General features: G+C 48.1%; 1 protein-coding gene across 1 annotated transcript in view; it reads left to right on the top strand.

Annotated features, from left to right (window-relative positions):
• The window catches only part of LOC102827117 (ankyrin repeat domain-containing protein 33B-like), a 98,956-nt gene that overhangs the window by 1,286 nt on the left and 77,375 nt on the right, over positions 1-20,295 (top strand). Inside the window, exon 4 of the mRNA XM_006876164.1 lies at positions 6-307. Coding sequence (XP_006876226.1) covers positions 6-307 — 302 coding nt within the window. The remainder of the gene's footprint in view (positions 1-5; positions 308-20,295) is intronic.

The following is a 20,295-nucleotide window of genomic DNA, read 5'->3' as shown; positions in this document are numbered from 1 at the left end:
GTCCTCGCCGCCTCTGCCGTCCCCGCCGCGGGTTGAGTCGGCCGAGGGGGACTCCGAAGACTACGAAGAGTATGAGGACTTTTCTCAGCTTCCCGACACCCACAGCATCGCCTCGGACGACTCTTTCTACCCCGCCGCCGACGAAGAGGAGCGATGCTTCTCGAGCGGGGAGGGCGTCCGGGAGGGAATCCCGGAGGCAGCGACCCTCCTGCGCGCCGCCTGCGCCAACGACGTGGAACTGCTGCAGGCACTGGTGCGCCGGGGGCCGCGCGCCGAGGAGGTGCAGGAAACAGACCGCAACGGCCGGGTAAGCGGGCGCCCCCCAGAGTTGGGGTGATTCTCCCTTTTCCCCGTCGCGCCACCACGATCTCGCGGTTCTTGGGATCCGCGTTAGCCGTGCAGACTTTTCGTCGCTCTCTGGACTAGCGGCGTGTTGCAGCCTGGGGTGATCTTCCCGTCCCCGGCTGGGGGATTAGGGTAAGAGTTCCCTCCCTGGAGCTTACCGCGTCACGGGAGACCAAGCCAATTCACCCTCCACATTGCAATCGCTTGTTTTTAACCCCCGAGTCCGCCCCGGGGACCCGCGCCCAGGTTGACGCTTCTTGCGCTGTCTGTTCAGTCTGGGACGCCACTGTTGGTTAAGCCTGCTCCTTAGCGCCCCCCTCACGCCCCCATTTGCCCCCTGGGCCCTCGCACTGCCCTTGCCCTGCCTGACTTGCCCCTGCGCCAGCCATGCCCCTCCCCCCTCCCGACCGCCTGGTGGCCCGCGTGGCCCCAGCCAGCTTTTCCTACGACTTGGCTGTCGGCAGGGTCGCCGCCTAGAATTTAGACCAGTCGGGGTCCCTCCTAGACTGGGCCTGGGGGAGGGCAGCGGAGGGCGCGCACCCGCAGAAGCACAGGCCAGGGCGGGACGGGGCGCGGTGTAACCACCCTGGGATTAAGAGACTGCAAAAAGCATTTCGAAAAGGAAAGAATTTGGTGGTCATGCCCCAAAAGTCTGTATCTGTGTCAGAACAGCTTTGTCACGTGGTTGTCATGCCAGTTCAAGGTGCTGCGATTTCAGATTCAATAGGAAATTCAGGACTAGGATGCTTTGGATAAGGAGCCGCCACTTGGGTGTTCTTACTTGGGGACTTGGGCCAGAGTGCTTTGGTTCGGATCTGGTCTGGACCCCACTGAGGCACACGGGAAGCTGGGAGGTTATCAGAGTTTGCCTGTCCAGTTGTTTGTCTAAGGACCCAGCATTTGAAGTTGGAGGAAGGGTTCCTGACTGTCCTACCTTCATAGTGGTTACGAATCGGGCTGCGAACCGTGAGGTCAGCAGTTGGAAACTACCAGCTGTTCCGCTGGAGAAAAATGAGGCTTTCTACTCCGGTAAAGATCGACAGCCTCGGAAACCCTGTGCAAGGTCACTATGAGTCGGAACCGACTCCATGGCACACAGCCACCACCAACCACCACCACCCCTCAGGCCTGAGGAATCCAGACCTAAGGACCTAGACCTCCCAGCATTGTCATTTCCTGTTCAGTGGCTTCCTGCCTGGAGGTGTGAGGAGAGGTTCTTGTGTCTGTGGGGACCCTTGGGTGATGGCCAGGGCTGCCTCCCTCCCTCACTGTCACCCTGTCACCTCTCACCCTATTCAGCCAGCTCTACTTTCATTTTCTTACCCGCCAACCCCCCCCCCCACCATTCCGTCATCACACAGCCCCTCTCCCCCCCAAGAGCACTGGTCTGGCGCTGTAGGATTGCAAAATCTGTTTGAACCAGGAGGTCGGTAGTTCAAACTTAACAGCTGGAGCTGGGAAACCCCATACTGGGTCACTGAGGCCGAACTGGAACTGACTCGATGGCACTTAACAACAACAACTTTCATTTTTTCGGGTCCTGGAGTGTGACACTGTAGGACTGCTAACTGAAAGGTCAGCAGTTCAAACCCCCCTGCCGATCCTGGAAACCCTAAACATCACTATGAGTCGGGACCAGTGCAACGGCATTTAACATCAACTTTCATTTTTACTAAGGTGTGTTTTCACTGATAGCTGTTTATGTCAGAAACCTGTCTTGTGAAGCCGGTAACCGGGCTTCACAGTTTCTTAAGACTGCTCTAAGTGGGTGGCTTTTTAACAAGCAGAAATTTATTCTCTGACAGTTTTAGAAGTCTGAATCCAGGCCACCCAGCTCTGGGGAAAGGCGTTTTTTTCTCTCTTAGCTCTAGGAGAAGATCTTTGTCTCTTTGAACTCTTGTTCCTTGTTTCCTTGGAGAACTTTGTGGTGATGTGGTGTCTGTCTTCCTCAGTCTTTTGTGTCTACCCAGCCCTCTTTACGTCTCAAAAGTGATTGGTTTAGCTGCTTTTTGAAAACCCTGCTCAGGGTTACTATGAGTCAGAACTGACGGCAGTTAACAACAACACGCAGATAGATAAGGGCTCATGCACATGGTCAAGAAAACCCTGTTCCCCAATGACATTATATCCACCAAACCAAAGCAAAGTTGATTCTGGCTCATGGTGACCCTACAGAACAAAGTCTGAGCACTCCTTAGGGTTTCTGAGGATGTCAAGCCATAGGGAAGCAGCCTGCGGGGTTTTCTCCTGCTGAGTGGCTTGGTGGGTTCCAACTGCTGAACTTTTGGTTGGTTACACACGGAGTTCTTTAACCCACAGCCTCAGCAGATCTCCTTATAACTCACTGTCATCAAGATGATTCTGTGTCAGCCACTCTGTGGAGGGTTTTTCCCTCACAGCGGCTGGTGAGTTTGAACTGCTAATGTTTCCGTTAGTAGTCCAGTGCTTAGGAGTTCCAACACACATATTATTTTTTTGTGGGGGACAAAATACAACTTAGAACCCCCAGGCATGTTTGAGGAACCTCCCCAAGGTCCCAGAGAGTTTTACCCCAGTGCTGTGTGTGTGTGTGTGTGTGTGTGTGTGTATGTCTGTGGGTGTGGACGAGTGACTTCAGTGGGCAGAGCTGGCATTGGCAGGGTTCAAATCCCCTCCCCATCCTCTTGGAAGCTCCAGTGGGCTCACTTTATCTTTTTGACTTTTTTTATGGGGAAATGGCTTTGCAGCTGAAAAAGAATCGTTTGGATCTTCTTTCCAGCAGCAAACGCCATAACTCATCCCCGGGCGTCTCTTGAAAACCTGGTGTCTCTTGAAAACCCCTCCCTCAGTTGAGAGGCAGGGGTTAGGCATCCACCCCCTTTCAGAGTCTCAGTTTCTCTATCAACTCTGCCAATCACCTGGGTTGGTGGGCAGAAAGTACCCCAGTGCACACGAAGCTCTGCCAGCCACCCAAAGCCCCCTAGACCATCTGTCCTGGTTTCTCTTTCAGCTCTCAGTTCCCTTTGCTAGGCATAGCTTCTGTTCTCTGTGGACCGTGAGGGAGAGCTTGTCTTCTAGGATTTTGTTTCTGCATCTCTGCCTTTTTGCTCCTCACCAAATAAAGAAGGATAAATGACAGGTAGCCCCCACACCAGAGCCCCTGAGTTCTCTCATCTTCTAATCGGAAGGAAGCAGCTGTGTGTTTGTGCTTTTAGGGAAGGGCATCCTGGGCTTGTCATTATCTTCTTATGCTTTTAATTTCATCATCTCCGTCTTCCCGAAGCACCATTGGAAAGTGGCTGGAAAGCCCAAGTGGACCACACAGCAGCAGATGGAGCCTTGAACTGCAGGCGTGTTTGCTGCACACCTACTGTGTGCACTGCACTGGGTGGGCGTGCTGGGAGACTCAACAGTGAATCCAACAGCCTCGGCTTTTAAGGCCCCACATGGTGCCAGCGGAAGGTTGGACGTTTGAGTCTACACGGAGGCACCTGAAAGCCCAGTGGGGCACAGTTCTGCTCTGACTCTCATGGGGTGGTCAAGAGTGGGAGATGACTGTTGGCGTCAGGTTCATGTTTTGGCGGGCGGACTCTGAGTGAAGAACCGCGCTTGGCGATGGTGATAGTTTGTGAGGAGACTGGAGGGGATGAGAAAGAGAGTATGTGGGGTCTGGGAGCGGAGGGCAGTCCTTGAAGACTAGAGAGAGGGCATGTGTGGAGGGTGATGTAGCCAGAGGAGATAGGGAGGGAGGACGTGGACCCCAGGGATAGAGAGGGTGTGCTCTGGCTTCGGTGCAGCGCAGAGAGAGGCCCGCTGGACCACATCACAAGAGGCAGAACCTCTGCTCAGGCCTGGTCCTCGGCTTGTCCCAATTCACTGCGCCACTAGGGCATCTTCTCCAGCCTAGGAAGCCCTTGTGAGGAAGTTCATCTCTGTCTCCTAAGTTCACAGCACACAACTACGGTGACAGTGAATAAGGTTAAGGCATGCGCTTTCTTCTGCTGAGGGTAGGTAGGCCTGAGCACTTGGGGGAGCAGTGGTTAAGCACTTGGCTGCTAGCCAGAAGGATTGGGGGGTTCAAACCCACCAGAGACTCCAAGGGAGAAAAGAGCTGCAAAGATGGTTGCTGTTAAGTACCTTCCACTCAGCAACAACTCTGTATAGGGTTTACAAGGAGCGTCTGGTGAGTTTGAACTGCCGACCTTGTAGTTCAAACTGACTTTGCTGTGCAGCACCACACCAGGACTCTTCCTGCAAAGGTTATTGTTGTAATAAGTGCCGGCGAGTGGGTCGCGACTCACAGTGACCCTGTATAGGGTTTCTGAGGAGCCACTGTTGAGTTCGAACCGCCGATCTTGTGGTCCAGTGCTTACCCTACAGCGCCACATCAGGACAGCCTAGAAAACCACACGGGACGATTCTCATCTGTCCTATAGGGCAGCTTCTGGCAGGCGAAGACAGGCATGGGGCTTTGGGGAGTAGAAGAAGGGAGCCTTGTTGTAACTACAGAATCTTCCTTTCTGTACCTCCTAGGTTTCTATGAGGCGAGCAGCTGTGCTTGGCTGTGTTTGTCTCTGATGCTTCAGTAAGAATTCCTTTCTGAGTTGCCAGGTGTTTGGCTTGGGGGTAACTAAGGATCCAATGTGTTTTTGTTTTGTATTTTTCCACTTTTTGTTGTGAATTGAATGAAGGTTTACAGAAGAGATCATCAGTCCCACATGTAACAAAATATACACTTCATGTCATTACAGTTATTACAATCGACTCCACGTAAGGATCCAATGTGTTGTGTTTAGAAATAATAATGAAAAAATCTTTCCTGGCTCCTGAGTTTGTTAGAATATCTGTGTGATATAGTACCCAAATTTCTTTCCAAAATATTTGTCTGTGATCTAAAAGGGTTTTGTAATGTAACGTGCACCGGTAAATATTTGTACAATGCTTTTGTCTATCCCCGGCTGCCCCCTGTCTGCTCCTTTTGTGGTGTTATCTCACCCGCTGGTGTGGGATCCTACGGGCTACCCTCAGCTTGTCTTCATGCTTATCCCTCTCCTCCCGCCCATTACCCGAGGCTCCCCTCCACATCCCAACTGACAACAAAGGTTTCTACCACTTCAGCTGTTAGGGCATGGCAGTTTGAATGTGACACCACTCTGGGGCCAAAAAAGGCCCAGTTCCACTCAGTAGAAAATCTTGTGCTCTTGTTTGGGTATCATTCTGATCCTGCATGCTGAAATTCCAAGACACATTCTAGGTGATGTTTTTTAAAGAGCCCACACCACACATCACATCCATGATCGATCTGGGAGTGGGGTGGGAGGGATGTCCTTTTACACTTTTTATTATTCAAATAATGTTGTTGTGGTTTGGGTAAAGGATAAGCACTGGGACGCAAGGTTGGTTTGATCTGCGAGGTTGGCGGTTCGAGCTCACTAGTTGCTCATCAGAAACCCTATACAAGGTCACTAACGGTCAGAACCGACTCAGTGGTACTTAGCAATAATGACAGTGAACTCAAGCAATTGTGAGGATGGCTCAGGACTGGCAGTGTTTTGTTCTGTTGTAAATAGTGTCGCTATGAGCCAGAACTGACTCCGGGACACCTAACAACAAAGAGAAACTCAGGCGTACTGTTTCCCTCTCCTCCCAGCCTGTTATTGTGAAGTGCCCTCAAGCTGGCTCTGATTCATAGCAACCCGTACAGAGTTTCTGAGGAGGTAAATCTTTCCAGGAGTTGGTGGGCTTGATCCACGAACCTTGTGGTTTGCAGTTCAGTGCATATTCTACAGCGCCACCACACTCTCCTCCCAGCCTGGGTACCACTAATAAACTTTGGTCTCTATCCGTTTTTGATTGTTCATATCGTGCAGTAATTTTTCTTTTGTGTCTGGCTTTTTTCTTTACTTTTCTATATTCATAGTTCCTCAGAATGGAGTTTTTCTTGATGACTGAATATGATTTCTTCCTATGGGTAGACCATATTTTGTTTATCCATTCTTCTGTTGATGGACACTTGGGTTGTTTCTGAACTTGAATTGTTAATGCTGCGCTGAACACTGGTGTTCAGGTTGAGTCCTTCTTGCTTTTTAGTATCTTGGGAGGCCCATGCGTATCAGTTCCCTATGGCCACAATAAAGCTGCACAGAAGAATCATCCAGTACTAGTATATATTGTTGTTGTTAAGAGCTTTCAAGTCAGTTCTGCCTCATAGCAACCCTGTATTGAACCCAGCAGCCCAAGCCGACCTTGCGGTCCAGTGCACCTACCCGAAGCACCGCACCAGTGGCAAGTATGTATTTAACATTTGGCCAGGATGGCTCTGCAGACCTGGGTCCTGCTAAGCTGCTTTAGCTGGATTTGCTTGGTCCAGTAGGTGGTCAGTTGTAAGTGGGAAGACCAGAGAAGTCCACTCAGCTCCTCCATGTGACCTCTCATCCGCCAGCAGGCTCGCCTGGCCTGTCCTCATGGCAGAAGCAGGGCTCCAAGAAAACAAACCCCGTGATTCCGACCCCCTGAGGCTTCACTCAATACCATTTCTGCTGCAGAAGGCCACAAAGGCCAACCCCAGGTTCAAGGGCAAACCCCAGGTTCAAGGGCAAACCCCAAATTCAAGAGTTAAGAAAAACCGACTCCTTCTCAATGCAGTTACTTAGCAAGAGGTATGGACAGACAGGAACATTTGGTAAGCAGTGAAGAGAATAAGGGTGAGTTCTGCTGTGAATACCGCTGGAGTACCCCCCTCAGATGGAGTATCTGGTTTGTGGTGGGCTGCTCACTGTTGAGTTTGGAGGAGGTGTGGCTGGTTGGAGGGCATGGAACGCAGTTTGAGGGCTAAGGAAGTCAGGCGGTTGGAATGTTAGGTATTGCTTCCACATTCTTTTGTGTGTTTGTGGAATGAACAGCAACCGAAGTTATAGTCAATGGCTAGAATGTCAAATAGAAGCTACGAAGCCACTGCTTACACATTCTCTTTAATGAGACCACATGAATTCAGGTACCTCTTTGTCATTTAGGAAGTTTACAGGAAATAGGCATGGAGCTTAAGGACAAACAAATTAACAAAACCCTCCCTTTGTCTTAATGTTTAGCTGTTTCTGTTATTAATAGGAGTCCTGGTGTAGTGCTGCAGGATAATGCTCTGGACCGTAAAGTCAGTTTGAACCGTAAGGTCAACGGTTCAAACCCACCAGCCACTCCTCAGTAACCTCAGACAGAGTCGCTGTGACTGGGCACTGACTCGACGGCACTTAACAACATTATTATTAAGGAGTTCTGGTGTGGCGCTGTAGAATAAGCATTGGTTCACAAGGCCAACTTTGAACTGCAAGGTTGGTGGTTCAAACTTACCAGCTGCTCCTTGGAAACCCTATACTGGGTTGTTATGAATTGGAACTGACTCGACAGCACTTTATAACTACAACAATTATTAAGGGACACTTGCCAAATAGGCAAATAAAATCGCTCAGTAAGTCTGGACTTTTACAATGTTGGCTTCCCCAGGTGTTACAGATTTTATTCCGGTGTTCGCTTTTAAGTGACGAGGGAATTCTGTTCTCTTTGGGTTTCTTGTGTGATTGATTGTTGGAGCAAACAGGTGTCCACACTTGTGGTCCAGACTTGTGTTTCTCATGTCTCATCTCCATCCCAGGTTTTTTAAATATTGAGGGAATATCCATTGTTTCAGAGTCCTGGTGTGGCACTGTGGGTTAAGGTGCTGGTCTGCAAAGTCTGTGTGAACCGCCAGGTAGGTGGTTCAAGCTCACTAGCTGCTCCTCCTCGGAAACCCTATACTAGGGTCATTAGGGTTGGAACTGACTCAATGGCACGTAGCTACAGCAGCAATCCATTGTTTCAGGGGTTAATGATGTTCTGAAATGAATTTAAAAACAAAATTCAGAAAACTTTAAACAAGGCCAAGCAGCAGCTTTTAGGTGATGTTGTTGTTAAGTGCTATTGACTTGTTTACAACTCACAGTGATCCTGTATAGGGTTTCCAGGGAGCGGCTTGTGGGTTTGAACCACCGACCTTGTGGTTAGCAGTCCAGTGCTGATCCTGCAGTGCCACACCAGGACTCCTTACCATTAGTGTTGTTGTTGTTGTTAAGTGCCATTGATTTGGTTTTAACTCATAGCAACCCTGTATATGGTTTCTGTAGAAATTCTATTGAACTACCAGTTTTGTTGTGGTTAGCAGTCTAGTGCCTATCATGAAGCGCCACGCCAGATAGGGGTCAAGATTTCTGAGGCATTTTGTGCCAGGTGGTTTCAAAGACACAGTGCTTCTCACTGTGATGCATGTCAGAATCTTCTGGAAAGTTTAAACAAATCCTAATTCCCAGGCGACATCCTGGGAGAATTAAGGGGGAGGGTCTGAGGGTGGGACCAGGATGCCTTTTCTTTCAGCTCCCTGGGTAAACCCCATTGTGCAGCCACAACTGAGTGGGGTGGGGGTGGGGTGCTGGTGACTCAGTGGGACCTCCGGGCAGCAGCTGCAGCGTCTCCCGGGGCAGGGGTAGAACGTAAGCCCCCGCACAGATCCAGGCACCCAGGGCTTCTGGCTACAGTTTTCTAGTCAGCCCTCGGTGTTGCTGGTCTGTGGTTTACGGATGGGGTAGCAGGCTCAGGAGCTGAAATTGTTCCCCCCATCCTGTGATCCGTAGGGTTTCCATCGGCTGCTTTTAGAAGTTGATTCCCAGAGCTTTCTTCCTTGTCTTTCTTAGTCAGGATGTACCTTTGAAACCTATTCAGCATCACAGTACCAGACAAGCCTCCACGGGTCAGATGGGTTATGCATAAGATGCTTTGAGCCTAAAGGACCAGTTAGCTAAATTCATAACCACGTGACATTCAACCCAAGCAATTACAAACGTAAGACAATGTGTGATTCTCTTTCATTAAAAACAAATAAGAAAAATGTAGAGGACATGTTGAACTGAGTGACCAAAGTCTGTTTCCTTCAAGACTGGGAAGCTAGTCTTCTCCACAGCCTGCTGGGAGAATGTTGTGTGCTGGGTGTGTGAATAAGGAGTCTGTGGGTTGACAGTAGCCACTGACACCCTGCCTGGCGCAGACGCCCCATGTCTGACTGTGTGTGGCATCTGTTTGCGGATCTTAAGGCATCAGATTTGAAGATGAAGGAAGATGTTAAGAATCTTTGGCGTCATAAGGTACCTGTATTCTTAAATGGGTTTAGAAGAGATGATTTTTTTTACATGGTGTTCCTGAATTTGAAGCACGTTTGAAAAGCTGTTGTTAAATACAGTTGAGTCAGTTCTGACTCATAACAACCCAGTGTAGGGTTTCCGAGGAGAGGTTGGTGGGTTTGAACCGCTGACCTTGCAGCTGAAACTGACCTTACAGTCCAGCATATTATCCCGTTAACTCCACACCAGGACTCCTACATGAAAGGCAGTTCTGACTTATTTCTACCAAGTCAGAGGTACAGATGCGAGTGAGAATCCGCGGGACAGTGGGCCTGGAGGCTCGGGATTGTCTGGGGGAGACGGGATTTGAGGACCACTAAAGAGACACGGGACACGCTGGCACAAAGATAGGCTCCCAAAGGCCTAGTTGATGTTCATTCAGAGCAAACGCAGGCACATCTGCACATCTGGAGAGGGGTTTCCAACTGAGACACATCTGGAGGGGGCTCTCCAACATAGGGGTGCAGAGGGGAGGCCTCTGTGCTCCTGGGAGGTGCCAGCAATGTGTGTTAACTGTCATCAAGTCGATTCCAACTGGTAGCCACCCAATAGTATGGGCAGTGTCTTCAGGGTTGTCCGTATTTACAGAAGCAGAGTGCCACTCATTCTCCTTCAGAGTGGCTGGTGGGTTTGAACCGCTGATGACCTTTTTGGTTATCAGTCCAATGTTTAAATCACTGTGCCACCAAATGTGTTAAGTACATAGTATGTTGTTGAATGCCTTCGAGTCGGTTCCGACCCATAGTGACCCTGTATAGGGTTTCCAAGGAGAGGCCTGGTGAACTTGAACCACTGACCTTGTGGTCCAAACCAACGTAGCGGTCCAGCACATTAAGCCACAGCACCACACCAGGACTCCCTTATAAATAGCTGTTGTTGTTGTTAAGTGCCATCAAGTTGGTTCTGATCCATAGTGACCCTGAACAGATTTTCTGAGGCTGTAAATCTTTACAGGAACAGAAAGCCTCATCGTTCTCTCATGGAGCAGCTGATAGTTTCGAACTGCTGACCTTGGCGGTTCACAGCCCGATTCGTAACCATTAAGCTACTGGAGCTCCTTTTATAAATAGTATGTTTGTGGTTAAGTGCCGTCAAGTCGATTCCAACCCATAGCGACCCTGTGTAGGGTTTCCAAGGAGCAGTTGGTGAGCCCGAACCACCAACTTTGCAGTTCAGACGACTTTGCAGTCTGATTCATTAGCCCACAGAGCCACATCAGGACTCCTATAAATAAGGGAGGTTATTTTCTGGGACAAGGGAATGCAAATAACGTTGATTTAAAAATGAAAGCAGGTCAGGGAATTCTGCAGAGGAGAAGAGCCCGTCTCCCAAGATCACGTCCTCCATGGATTCGTTTATGCAACCTTCTTGGAAATGATGCAGTTCTGGAGATGGGAAGTAAGCACGTGGCTGCTCAATGAAAGGTCAGTGGTTCGAACCCACTAGCCCCTCTGCGGAGAAAGATGTGGCAGTCTGCTTCTGCAAAGATGACAGCCTTGAAAACCCCATGGGACAGTTATTTGAATCGGGATGGATTCCATGGCAGTGAGTTTGGTCTTTGGTTTTTGTGCCCATCCATCTCCTTGGGGGTCTTCCTCTTTTTTGCTGACCCTCCACTTCACCAAGCATGATGTCTTTCTGCAGAGACTGGTCCCTCCTGCTAACACATCCAAAGTACATGCAATGAAGTCTCGTCATCCTGGCTTCTAAGCAGCATTCTGGCTGTACTTATCATTCTTCAGGACAGATTTGTTTATTCTTCTGGCAGCCTGTGGTTTTTTCATTGGCGCGCACACACACACAATGAATAGTAGATATTAAGTAGACTGCACTATTGCTTCTATGGGTTCATTTCACTTTTAGCCAAGGATAAAATTGGTGCAAAGTACACAATTTACAAAAGAGAAGTAGTTAAGAAAATGCTGTGTCCACTTGGCACAAGGACTCGTTTGCAACCTTTCAAAGAGGTGGTAGAAACCAAAGTGTACCGAAAGGGAGGAAAGAGATGAAGGTATACCTGGGGTGTAGTCCTTGATTAAGGCTGGGCGGATGGAGAGACTCCATCTGAGATTTAGAGGAAAATCAAAAGGGCCCAGACTCATAGCCTCTAGTAAGGGAAGTGTTTCAAGGTTTTGCAAACACTCTCAGCTTCTAATGTTAAGATTGGAGGTTCGAATCCACTTAGAGATGCGTTGGAAGAAAGACACAGTGGTTTACTTAAAAAAACAGTTACCCGTTGAAAGCCCTGTGGAGCACAGTTCTATTCTGAAACACTTGCGGGCACTGTAAATTCTGATCAACTCCATGGCACCTGTTTCCAGGAGGGGAAGGGTGATTGTTACCCCGAGAGCTGTCACATCCTTCTTTTTCTTTCTTATTACCAACATTTTCCTTGAGGACCAGTTGGTGCAGAGCCTTGGGATTCACTCGCTGCAGAGGTGGCTGGGGCATCCTCCAGCCAGGCATCGGAAAGGACACGACCTCGCAATCTCATCAGAAAGGTCCATCTGCATCCTTTCCTTCTAGACCTTTCAGCGTTTGTGTTTTAAAACATCAGGGACAATCGTCATCTGCTAAAAATAGCGGTGGTGACGCAGCTCCTCAGTGTGTTGGCACGGAGGCTGGCATCCTGTTCTTTGATGTTCGATAACCGGCAGGCTTCGTGGAAATTCCTTCCATTTTCAGCAGAGCCAGGCTGTGCCCAGCTGAGTGGTGGGGACTTGAAGACTCTGTGTTCTTGGGGTCCTGGAGAGTCACCTCCTCCCTGGCCACCATGCACCAGAAGACCCCGAAGTTTGGAGTGAGAAGGTCTGAGGGATATAAGGGTCACATTTCAGAAAGTTGGTGTAGATGATGAGGGGCACAGGGGAAGGAGCCGGCTCTGGGCTGGGTTGTCACCTGGGTGAGGGAACCGGTTCTGGGGTATGTTGTCACCAGATGAGGAAGCCGGCTCTGGGCTGTGTTGTCACCAGATGAGGGAGCTGGTTCTGGGGTTTGTTGTCACCTGGGCGAGACAGCCGGCTCTGGGCTGTGTTGTCCGCTGTCTGGAACAGGCAATCTCTGAAGTTCTCTTTGGCTCCCCTCCCCTCCATGTGTTGGGATGGGTGGGAGGCCGCTTGCAGTACACAAGTGTTGGCCTGAGAGCTGACGGACTCATCTGGTTGACCTTGGATTGTAGCCCTGAGGACTGGTCAGCACTCGTGTGTTGGGTCATCCCACTAAGCATTCCTCACGACACTCTGATAGACCCCTGAACCCCAGGGCTTGCCCATTAGCAGTATCTGGACACCGTTCCCTGTAGGAAAGCTGCTGTGTTAGGTTTTACCACCTGGTCCTGAGAGGGAAGCATTGGTCTAAACTTAGTCCCTTAAGCTGGGTCTGTTGTCACTGAGAGGGCTGTCACCCAGTGGGGGTGGGTTCTGGGAGGGACACAGGACAGATGCATGTCCTGAGGGCTCTTCCGGGATTCAGCAGAGACTTTGATCAGAGAGGCTGCTGTTATTAAATGCCATTGAGTTGGTTCCGACCCATAACGACCATGTATAGGGTTTCTGAGGAGCACCTGGTGAGCTTGAATCACCAACCTTGTGTTTCAAACCGCCTTTGCAATCCAGCGCATTAACCAGCAGTGCCACGCCAGGACTCCTCAGAGATGCTAGGGGTGGGGGATGTGGATTCCCTGTCCTGGTGTGGAGCTGGCGTTAATGCGCTGCATCCCAAAGTCGCTTTGAACTGCAAGGTCAGCGGTTCAAGTTCACCAGCTGCTTCTCGGCAACCCTATACAGGGTCGCTATGGGTTGGAACCGACTCAACAGCACTTAATAACAATAACAGTCTCATATCTGAAAAGTAGAGTAAGTACATTTATTTAAACTATTCATTTACTTAAAATGCATCAGAAAAGCTGTGGTGAATTTGTTTTTTAAGAGAAATAATCCTTTAAAAAGGAGCTCTGGTAACATAGTGGTTATGAATTGAGCTGCTAACCTCAGGGTCAGCAGTTCGAAACTACCAGCTGTTCCGTGGGAAAAAGAAGAGGCTTTCTGCTCCCGTAAAGATTTATAGCCTCGGAAACCCTGTACAGGGTCACTATGAGTCGGAACCAACTCCACGGCACATAACAACAACAACACAATCCTTTAAAAACATTTCTGTGGCATAAGCCAATATGAATCCATTGGGTTTAGAATGAGACACAAGTGTATTGATTTAATTAAAAACAAAACAAAACCAAAACCTCATCTTATTTGTTATAGATAGTGACTTTTACAACAATGACTATACTAAAAACTTTTGTTGTCTCCAAAAATTGTTGCTGTTGAGTTGACTCCGACTCATTGGGCCCCCACGTGTGCAGAGTAGAAGATGTTATTCATTTATTTTAATGATTTCTTTTATTCCCTCATTTTAATTCAGTGGCAGGACCTTTGAAAGGGTTTTGAGATTCCTATCACTCTCTCGTCTTCACATTCGGCAGGTCCCATCCACCAATTTACAAACGGATTGGTTTTTGTCTGTGGGTTTTAATGCAAGTATGAAGGCTGTGCTTGCTGGTCAGTAACGGGTTGTTGAGCAAGCCCTGACTCCTGGTGACCCCCGTGCACAACAGAATGAAACGTTGCTCCATCCTGCGTCCTCTTCATGGTCACCGAGGTGCTCCGTCCCTACTGGGGTGATCATTGCAGTGTTTCCCACCTAGGGGACTCATCTTCTAGCACCATACTGGATAATCTCCCACTGTGGTCCCTAGGGTATTTATTAGCACATTTTCAGAAACGGCTCTCCAGGCTTTTTTCCTAGTCTTATGAAAGTAGTAAAGGAGAAAGGGAAATAAAGTGAATCTCTTTTTAAACGGCTTCGTTGATACACAGTTTGCACACCAGAAGGAGCCCTGGTGGCTCAGTGGTGAAGTGTTTGGCGGGTTTGAACCCACGAGCTGCTCTGCTGGAAAGAGGCTGTTAATCTGTTGCTATACACATCTTCAGCCTTTGAGGCCTGTGGGGCAGTTCTGCTCTGTCCTGTAAGGTTGTGACAAGTCGGCATTGACACAGTGACTGTGGGGTTTGCATAGGGTCCCTGTGAATTGGCATCCTTGGCAGCGGGTTTGGCTGTTGTTCGCTGTCTTCTTTTGTTTTATTCACCGTACGATCTCCCCACTGAAGTGTCAATAGTTTAAGCACACTGGCAGCACGTGTAACTGCCACCAGAGCTAACCCCAGCACATCATCACCCCAAATCTCCCAACTTCCCAGCCCCGAGCCACCGCTGATTTTTTATTTTAATTAAAAACATTTTTTATTGTGAATTAAGTGTAACAGACAAGACCATCAACTTTACATTCAACAAATTATACACTTTGTTTCATCTCAGTGATTACAGACCCCTCCCTGAAACAACAGTTACCCCACTTCCTGCCTGAGGTTCCCCTTTTACATCTTCTGTTTCACAATTGAATAAAGCAAAAGTATTTGATGCACACATACAAAACAAAAAATAGATATTCATTTGAATGTCCAAAAGACACATTTTGTAAGCCAGTCTCCTGCCCACAGGCACACAGCCTGTCTCAGTCCCTGGGCCTAGAGCCCACAGCTGCTCTGTCTCTCCAGGCCACCGCCTCTGCCACCATCTCTGCTGTTACCGCTTTTCTAGGTAGGATCTCACGACCACCATGCTCTTTCTTCTTGATGGTCCTGGATTCTCTGTTCCTGAAATGAAAGATTAACTACTCTCTGCTTTTAGTTACACATCTACAATTACATTTGTGGCAATCACAATTCATCCTGCTAACAATTGTTGTTAAAGTGCCGTCGAGTCGGTTCCGACTCATAGTGACCCTGAACAGGGTTTCCGAGGCTGTAAATCTTTACGGGAGCAGAAAGCCTCATCTTTCTCCTGCGGAGCAACTGGTAGTTTCGAACTACTGACCTTGCTGTTTGCAGCCTGATTCATAACCACTACACTAACAATTACTCACAATTAAATCATAAAATCCTATCACCGTCACCCCTCAACCTCTCACTAGATCCGTCTGGAAAAGAAGAAAACTACTCAGTGGGGAATTCTACCTTACCCCTCCCATTCTGAAACTAAGTACATTCATGAAAGCTTGTAAGCAAGCCACTTCACGTGCCTTTAAAACCCCCCATTTTTGACTTAGTTAATAATGTCTAAGTTGTCCGCCTCTATCAGCCCAGGAAACTGAGGAAACGGGCTTGTTCTTGAAATGAAGTAGCCTTCCATTTCAGTTGGAATTTTGAACAACTATATCCAATAAACGGAAGTCCAGTTCCTCTAATTGTAAGCAGTTTACACTTGCTCACAGTACACAGATCTAAGGAGCTCTGGTAGTGTAGTGGTTACGAATCGGGTCATGAAGTTCAAGGTTAGTAGTTCGAGACTACCACCTGATCTGCAGGAGAAAGATGAGGCTTTCTGCTTCTGTAAAGATTCACAGCCTCGGAAAGCCTGTACAGGGTTGCTATGAATCGGAACCGACTCCACGGTGCTTAATAACAAGCAAGAAATTATTATTATTTTTTTTTCAAACCAAATTATTGTGGAAGGTTTTAATGAGAGAAAACCTAGATCTTTGTTATATAATGTCGACTGTGTCAGTTAAAAGAGGTCATCGTTAACACGACCCTAGAGAGTTGCCTGCCCCACACGAGAGAACGTGACCTTTATGCATCTTTCGTACTCTAAGTTTGTACAGTGTGTGATCAAAAGTTTTGTTGTTAGGACCATTAAGTTGGTTCTGACTCAGCGACCCTTATAGGGTTTCTGAGGAGCATTTGGTGGGTTTGAATCGCCGACCTTGCAGTTAGCAGTCCAATGCTTATCCTACAGCACCATACCAGGACTCCAGTGACCCTATACATTGTTATTGTTGTTAAGGGCTGTGGAGTAGGTTCTAACTCGTGGCAGCTCTGTATAGGGTTTCTGAGGAGCAACTGGTGGGTTTGAACTGCTGACCTTGCAGTTAGTGGCCCAGTGCTGATCCTACAGCGCCACACCAGGACTCATGTGTGTTTAAAATCATGGAAAGTCTTAAGCTTGATCCATTTCACCTCTGGCAGCCGAGTGTTCCTCTTCGTTTCTTGGTAAATTTGGGACCTTCCATTGCTCCCAGCTTCTTCACGGTGGAAAGATGAGGCTTTCTGCTCCTGTAAAGATTTACAGCCTCGGAAACCCTGTACAGGGTCACTATGAGTCGGAACCGACTCCATGGCACGTAACAACAACAACAACACTGCCCTGTCCAGCAGCCTCAATGTCACCTGGGAGAAGTGCACAAGGTATGTTTTAGTGCCGGGGTCTGACCCCGACATAGTTGTCACGAGTTTTTGGTTCACGAGGAGGGGAGATCCAGCTGCGATAGGGATAGCGAAAGAATACACAGACAAACAGAAGAAGGGAGACAATGAGGCACCCCAAAGCCAGGGTGGATACATCACTGGTGGGCAGGCTTGGGACTACAGGCATCATGGCCTCTGCAGGCAGCGACTCACTGCCCTGCAATCTTTAATGGATGCCTTCCAACCCGTAACGCACCGCAATCTTTACTCCATGCCTTCCAACCAGTAATGCACTGATCTTTACTCCATGCCTGCCAACCAGTAATGCACACCTGGGGAGGCTCGGGCCTCTGTTTTATTTAGGGGAGGAGTTTCACACCAAGCTGGGAGGGACTAAAACAGGATACAGCTAACATCAGTAATTTTCCAGACATTCAGGTAACTTTACATTGTACTTCACTGGTTCGAATCCCAGGCCAGCAATTTGGAGTCTCAGGCCCAATTAACATATCTATAGTCCCTGAGGTCAGTTGGGGGAAGTTGAGAGTTCTGCAGGAGATGCCCAGGTGAATGGGCTGCACCTGGAAAAGGGATTAGGGAGGATGGGTTCTTTGTCTATAGAACAAAGAACCTAGAAGTAGCTAAGATATTTTTAGTTAATCCTTTGGAGAAAGGTTTAACCTTGCAACCTTTAGTTAATCCTTTGGAGAAAGGTTTAACCTTGCAACCTTTAGTTAATCCTTTGGAGAAAGGTTTAACCTTGCAACCTTTAGTCTCCGCTTTAGGAAAATATCACATTTATCTGTGGATTTTCAAAGGCTCCAGTGTATTAATTTAATATATATACCTGAATATTAAGATGAAAGCAATTTGCCATTAACTGCCAGTGGCCTCATTTGTTACACTCGGCCCTAGTGGGCCTCGAACCTCTGATTAGTCTTACATGGTCTGCAACATTTTAGGAGCCTCCTACACTAAGCAAAAGGGTGGCAGTTTAATACACCCCAAGGTACCTTGGAAGAAAGACCTGGAGACCTACGGAAAAAAAAAAAATCAATCCTTGAAAACCCTATAGGGCAGAGTTTCACTCTGATACACATGGGGCCATCTGAGTCAGTTGTTGCTTTAGGATATGAGTACAGACACTATTTCGTTGTGGTGGATGTTTACCTAACACTCTCATGACCCCAGGCCAGGGTCAGATGTCACGTTCTTGTACCCTTTGCTGCATCCTTCTCTCTGACGTTGGTCACTCATCCTGATTTATAGCTGTCTCAGGGAGCACATTTCACTGTATAATGATTCACTGTAAGTTCCCCAGGGGAGAGCCTTGCTCATCCCCATCTTCTGTCTTTAAGCTGGAAGAGTACATTGGACGTGGTGATGTTGTTGGTAAGTGCCGCCTAGTTGGTTCCAATCCACAGCAACCTTGTATAAGGTTTCTGAGGAGCAGCTGGTGGGCTTGAACTGCCAACCTTGTGGGTTCAAATCGACCTTGCAGTCCAGTGCATTAACCCACAGCACCACACCAGGACTTAGGTAAAGCTCAAGGGTTGGAGATGTCTTGCATGTGTGAGGCTCCGAGTTTGTTCCCCGGCTGGACATGGGAGGTGGCTCATATATGCTTGTTCAGTAAAACAGGGGTTCCGTGTCTTGTTCAATAAGACAGCAGCCCTGTGTTTTGTTCAATAAAACAGCGGTTCCGTATCTTGTTCAGTAAAACAGCGGTTCTGTGTCTTGTTCAATGAACAGTGGTTCCGTGTCTTCTTCAATAAAACAGTGGTTCCGTGTCTTGTTCAGTAAAACAGTGGTTCCGTGTCTTGTTCAGTAAAACAGCGGTTCTGTGTCTTGTTCAGTAAAACAGCAGTTCTGTGTCTTGTTCAATGAACAGTGGTTCCGTGTCTTGTTCAGTAAAACAGGGATTTTGTGTCCTGCTATCAGGTATTGCAGTTGTTAAGTGCCGTTCAGTTGGTTCCAACTCATAGACATAGGATCTGAATGTGGGAGTGAACATTGTTGTTGTTAGGTGCTATCGAGTCGGTACCAAGTCATAGTGACCCTATGCACAACAGAACGAAACACTGCCCAGTCCTGGGCCAACCTCACAATTGTTGCCATACTTGAGCCCACTGATGTTTTGCCAACCCATTTCTCTGGGGGTCTTCCTCTTTTTCTCTGACCTCCACTTTACCAAACGTGATACCCTTCCCTAGCGACTGGTCCCTCCTGACAGTATGTTCAAAGTATGAGAGATGAAGTTTGGCCATCCTGACCTCCAAGGAGCACTCTGGCTGCATTTCTTCCAACAGAAACTCTACTTAGACGTCTTTACACCATGACTAATGTTCTCTTGCATTGAAAGCTTCATGTGCCCTCAATCAACTTGGTGGCTCCTTGAAGCTCAACAAGCGAAAGATTCTCCCGATTTCTAGCCAAGCACACAATGTTACTGAGTTCAAAGTCAGGAAGCAAATGAGTCATGTCCCGGTACATGGAGATGCATCGGAAAAGCCTCACACATAACACTGCTGTCAAGTTAACAGCAGGCAAACTCATGACTAATGTCCCCAGTACATGCAAATGTGCAGAAAGAGGTCCATCTTTACACTGGAAAGGCCTTTTGCAATTTCAGCCTGGCTCTGACTATCAGAGACCAGTAACAATCTCTTAAATTATGCATGAAGATGCTGTACAGGAAGTCTGACTCAGCACTAAAACACTGAAGTTGGAGTCAAGTTCATGTTGTTGTATGAACTGTATATAAAACAAAGAGCAGGAAGTCATGTATACACACACACTGAGGTATAGAAACTCCACCCACACTGGGTTGCCACCATACACCAGATCCAAACCAGGATTTTTACTCGGGTAAAGAGCCATTCCACTGCCCATCTGTCAGCCTGTTGTACTGGAATGGCTTTAGTGTTAAAATGTGATGCTGGAGGCTATGCCACTGATATTTCTGATACTATCAGGGCCGCCCATGATAGACGGGCTTCAGCAGAGCTTCCAGACTAAAACAGATTTTAATGATTTGGCAATCGTTAATGCTGCCAAAAAGTAGTAGCCAATGAGAACCCTAGCGATCACCACAGAGCACTGTCTGACACAATACTGGCAGGTGAGCCCCTTGAATTGGACGGTACTCAAAATACACCGTGGCCAGAAGAACAGACTTGAGCAGACCAGTGAGCATGAAGATGGCTCAAGATCCAGCGCTGTTTCATTCAGTTGTATACGGCGTCTCTACAAGTTGGAGCCAACTCAACAGCTACCAACAACACAGAGCCCTCAGCTGTGGTACCAGCACCTATCCCCTCTCCTTTATTCACCTAGGGCTACATTGTTTCTTCAGGGTTCATGATGAAAGAAACGCTGCACAACCTGGCATTGGGTGTAGCTCTTGAAGAAGCTCACACTGCACAACCTGGCATTGGGTGTAGCTCTTGAAGAAGCTCACACTGCACAAC

The sequence above is a fragment of the Chrysochloris asiatica genome, unplaced genomic scaffold (assembly GCF_000296735.1).
Source record: "Chrysochloris asiatica unplaced genomic scaffold, ChrAsi1.0 scaffold00358, whole genome shotgun sequence".
In the NCBI taxonomy this organism is placed as follows: Eukaryota; Metazoa; Chordata; class Mammalia; order Afrosoricida; family Chrysochloridae; genus Chrysochloris; species Chrysochloris asiatica.
The sequence above is the reverse complement of the archived record's forward strand: the minus strand, read 5'-3'. Positions and strand labels throughout refer to the sequence as shown.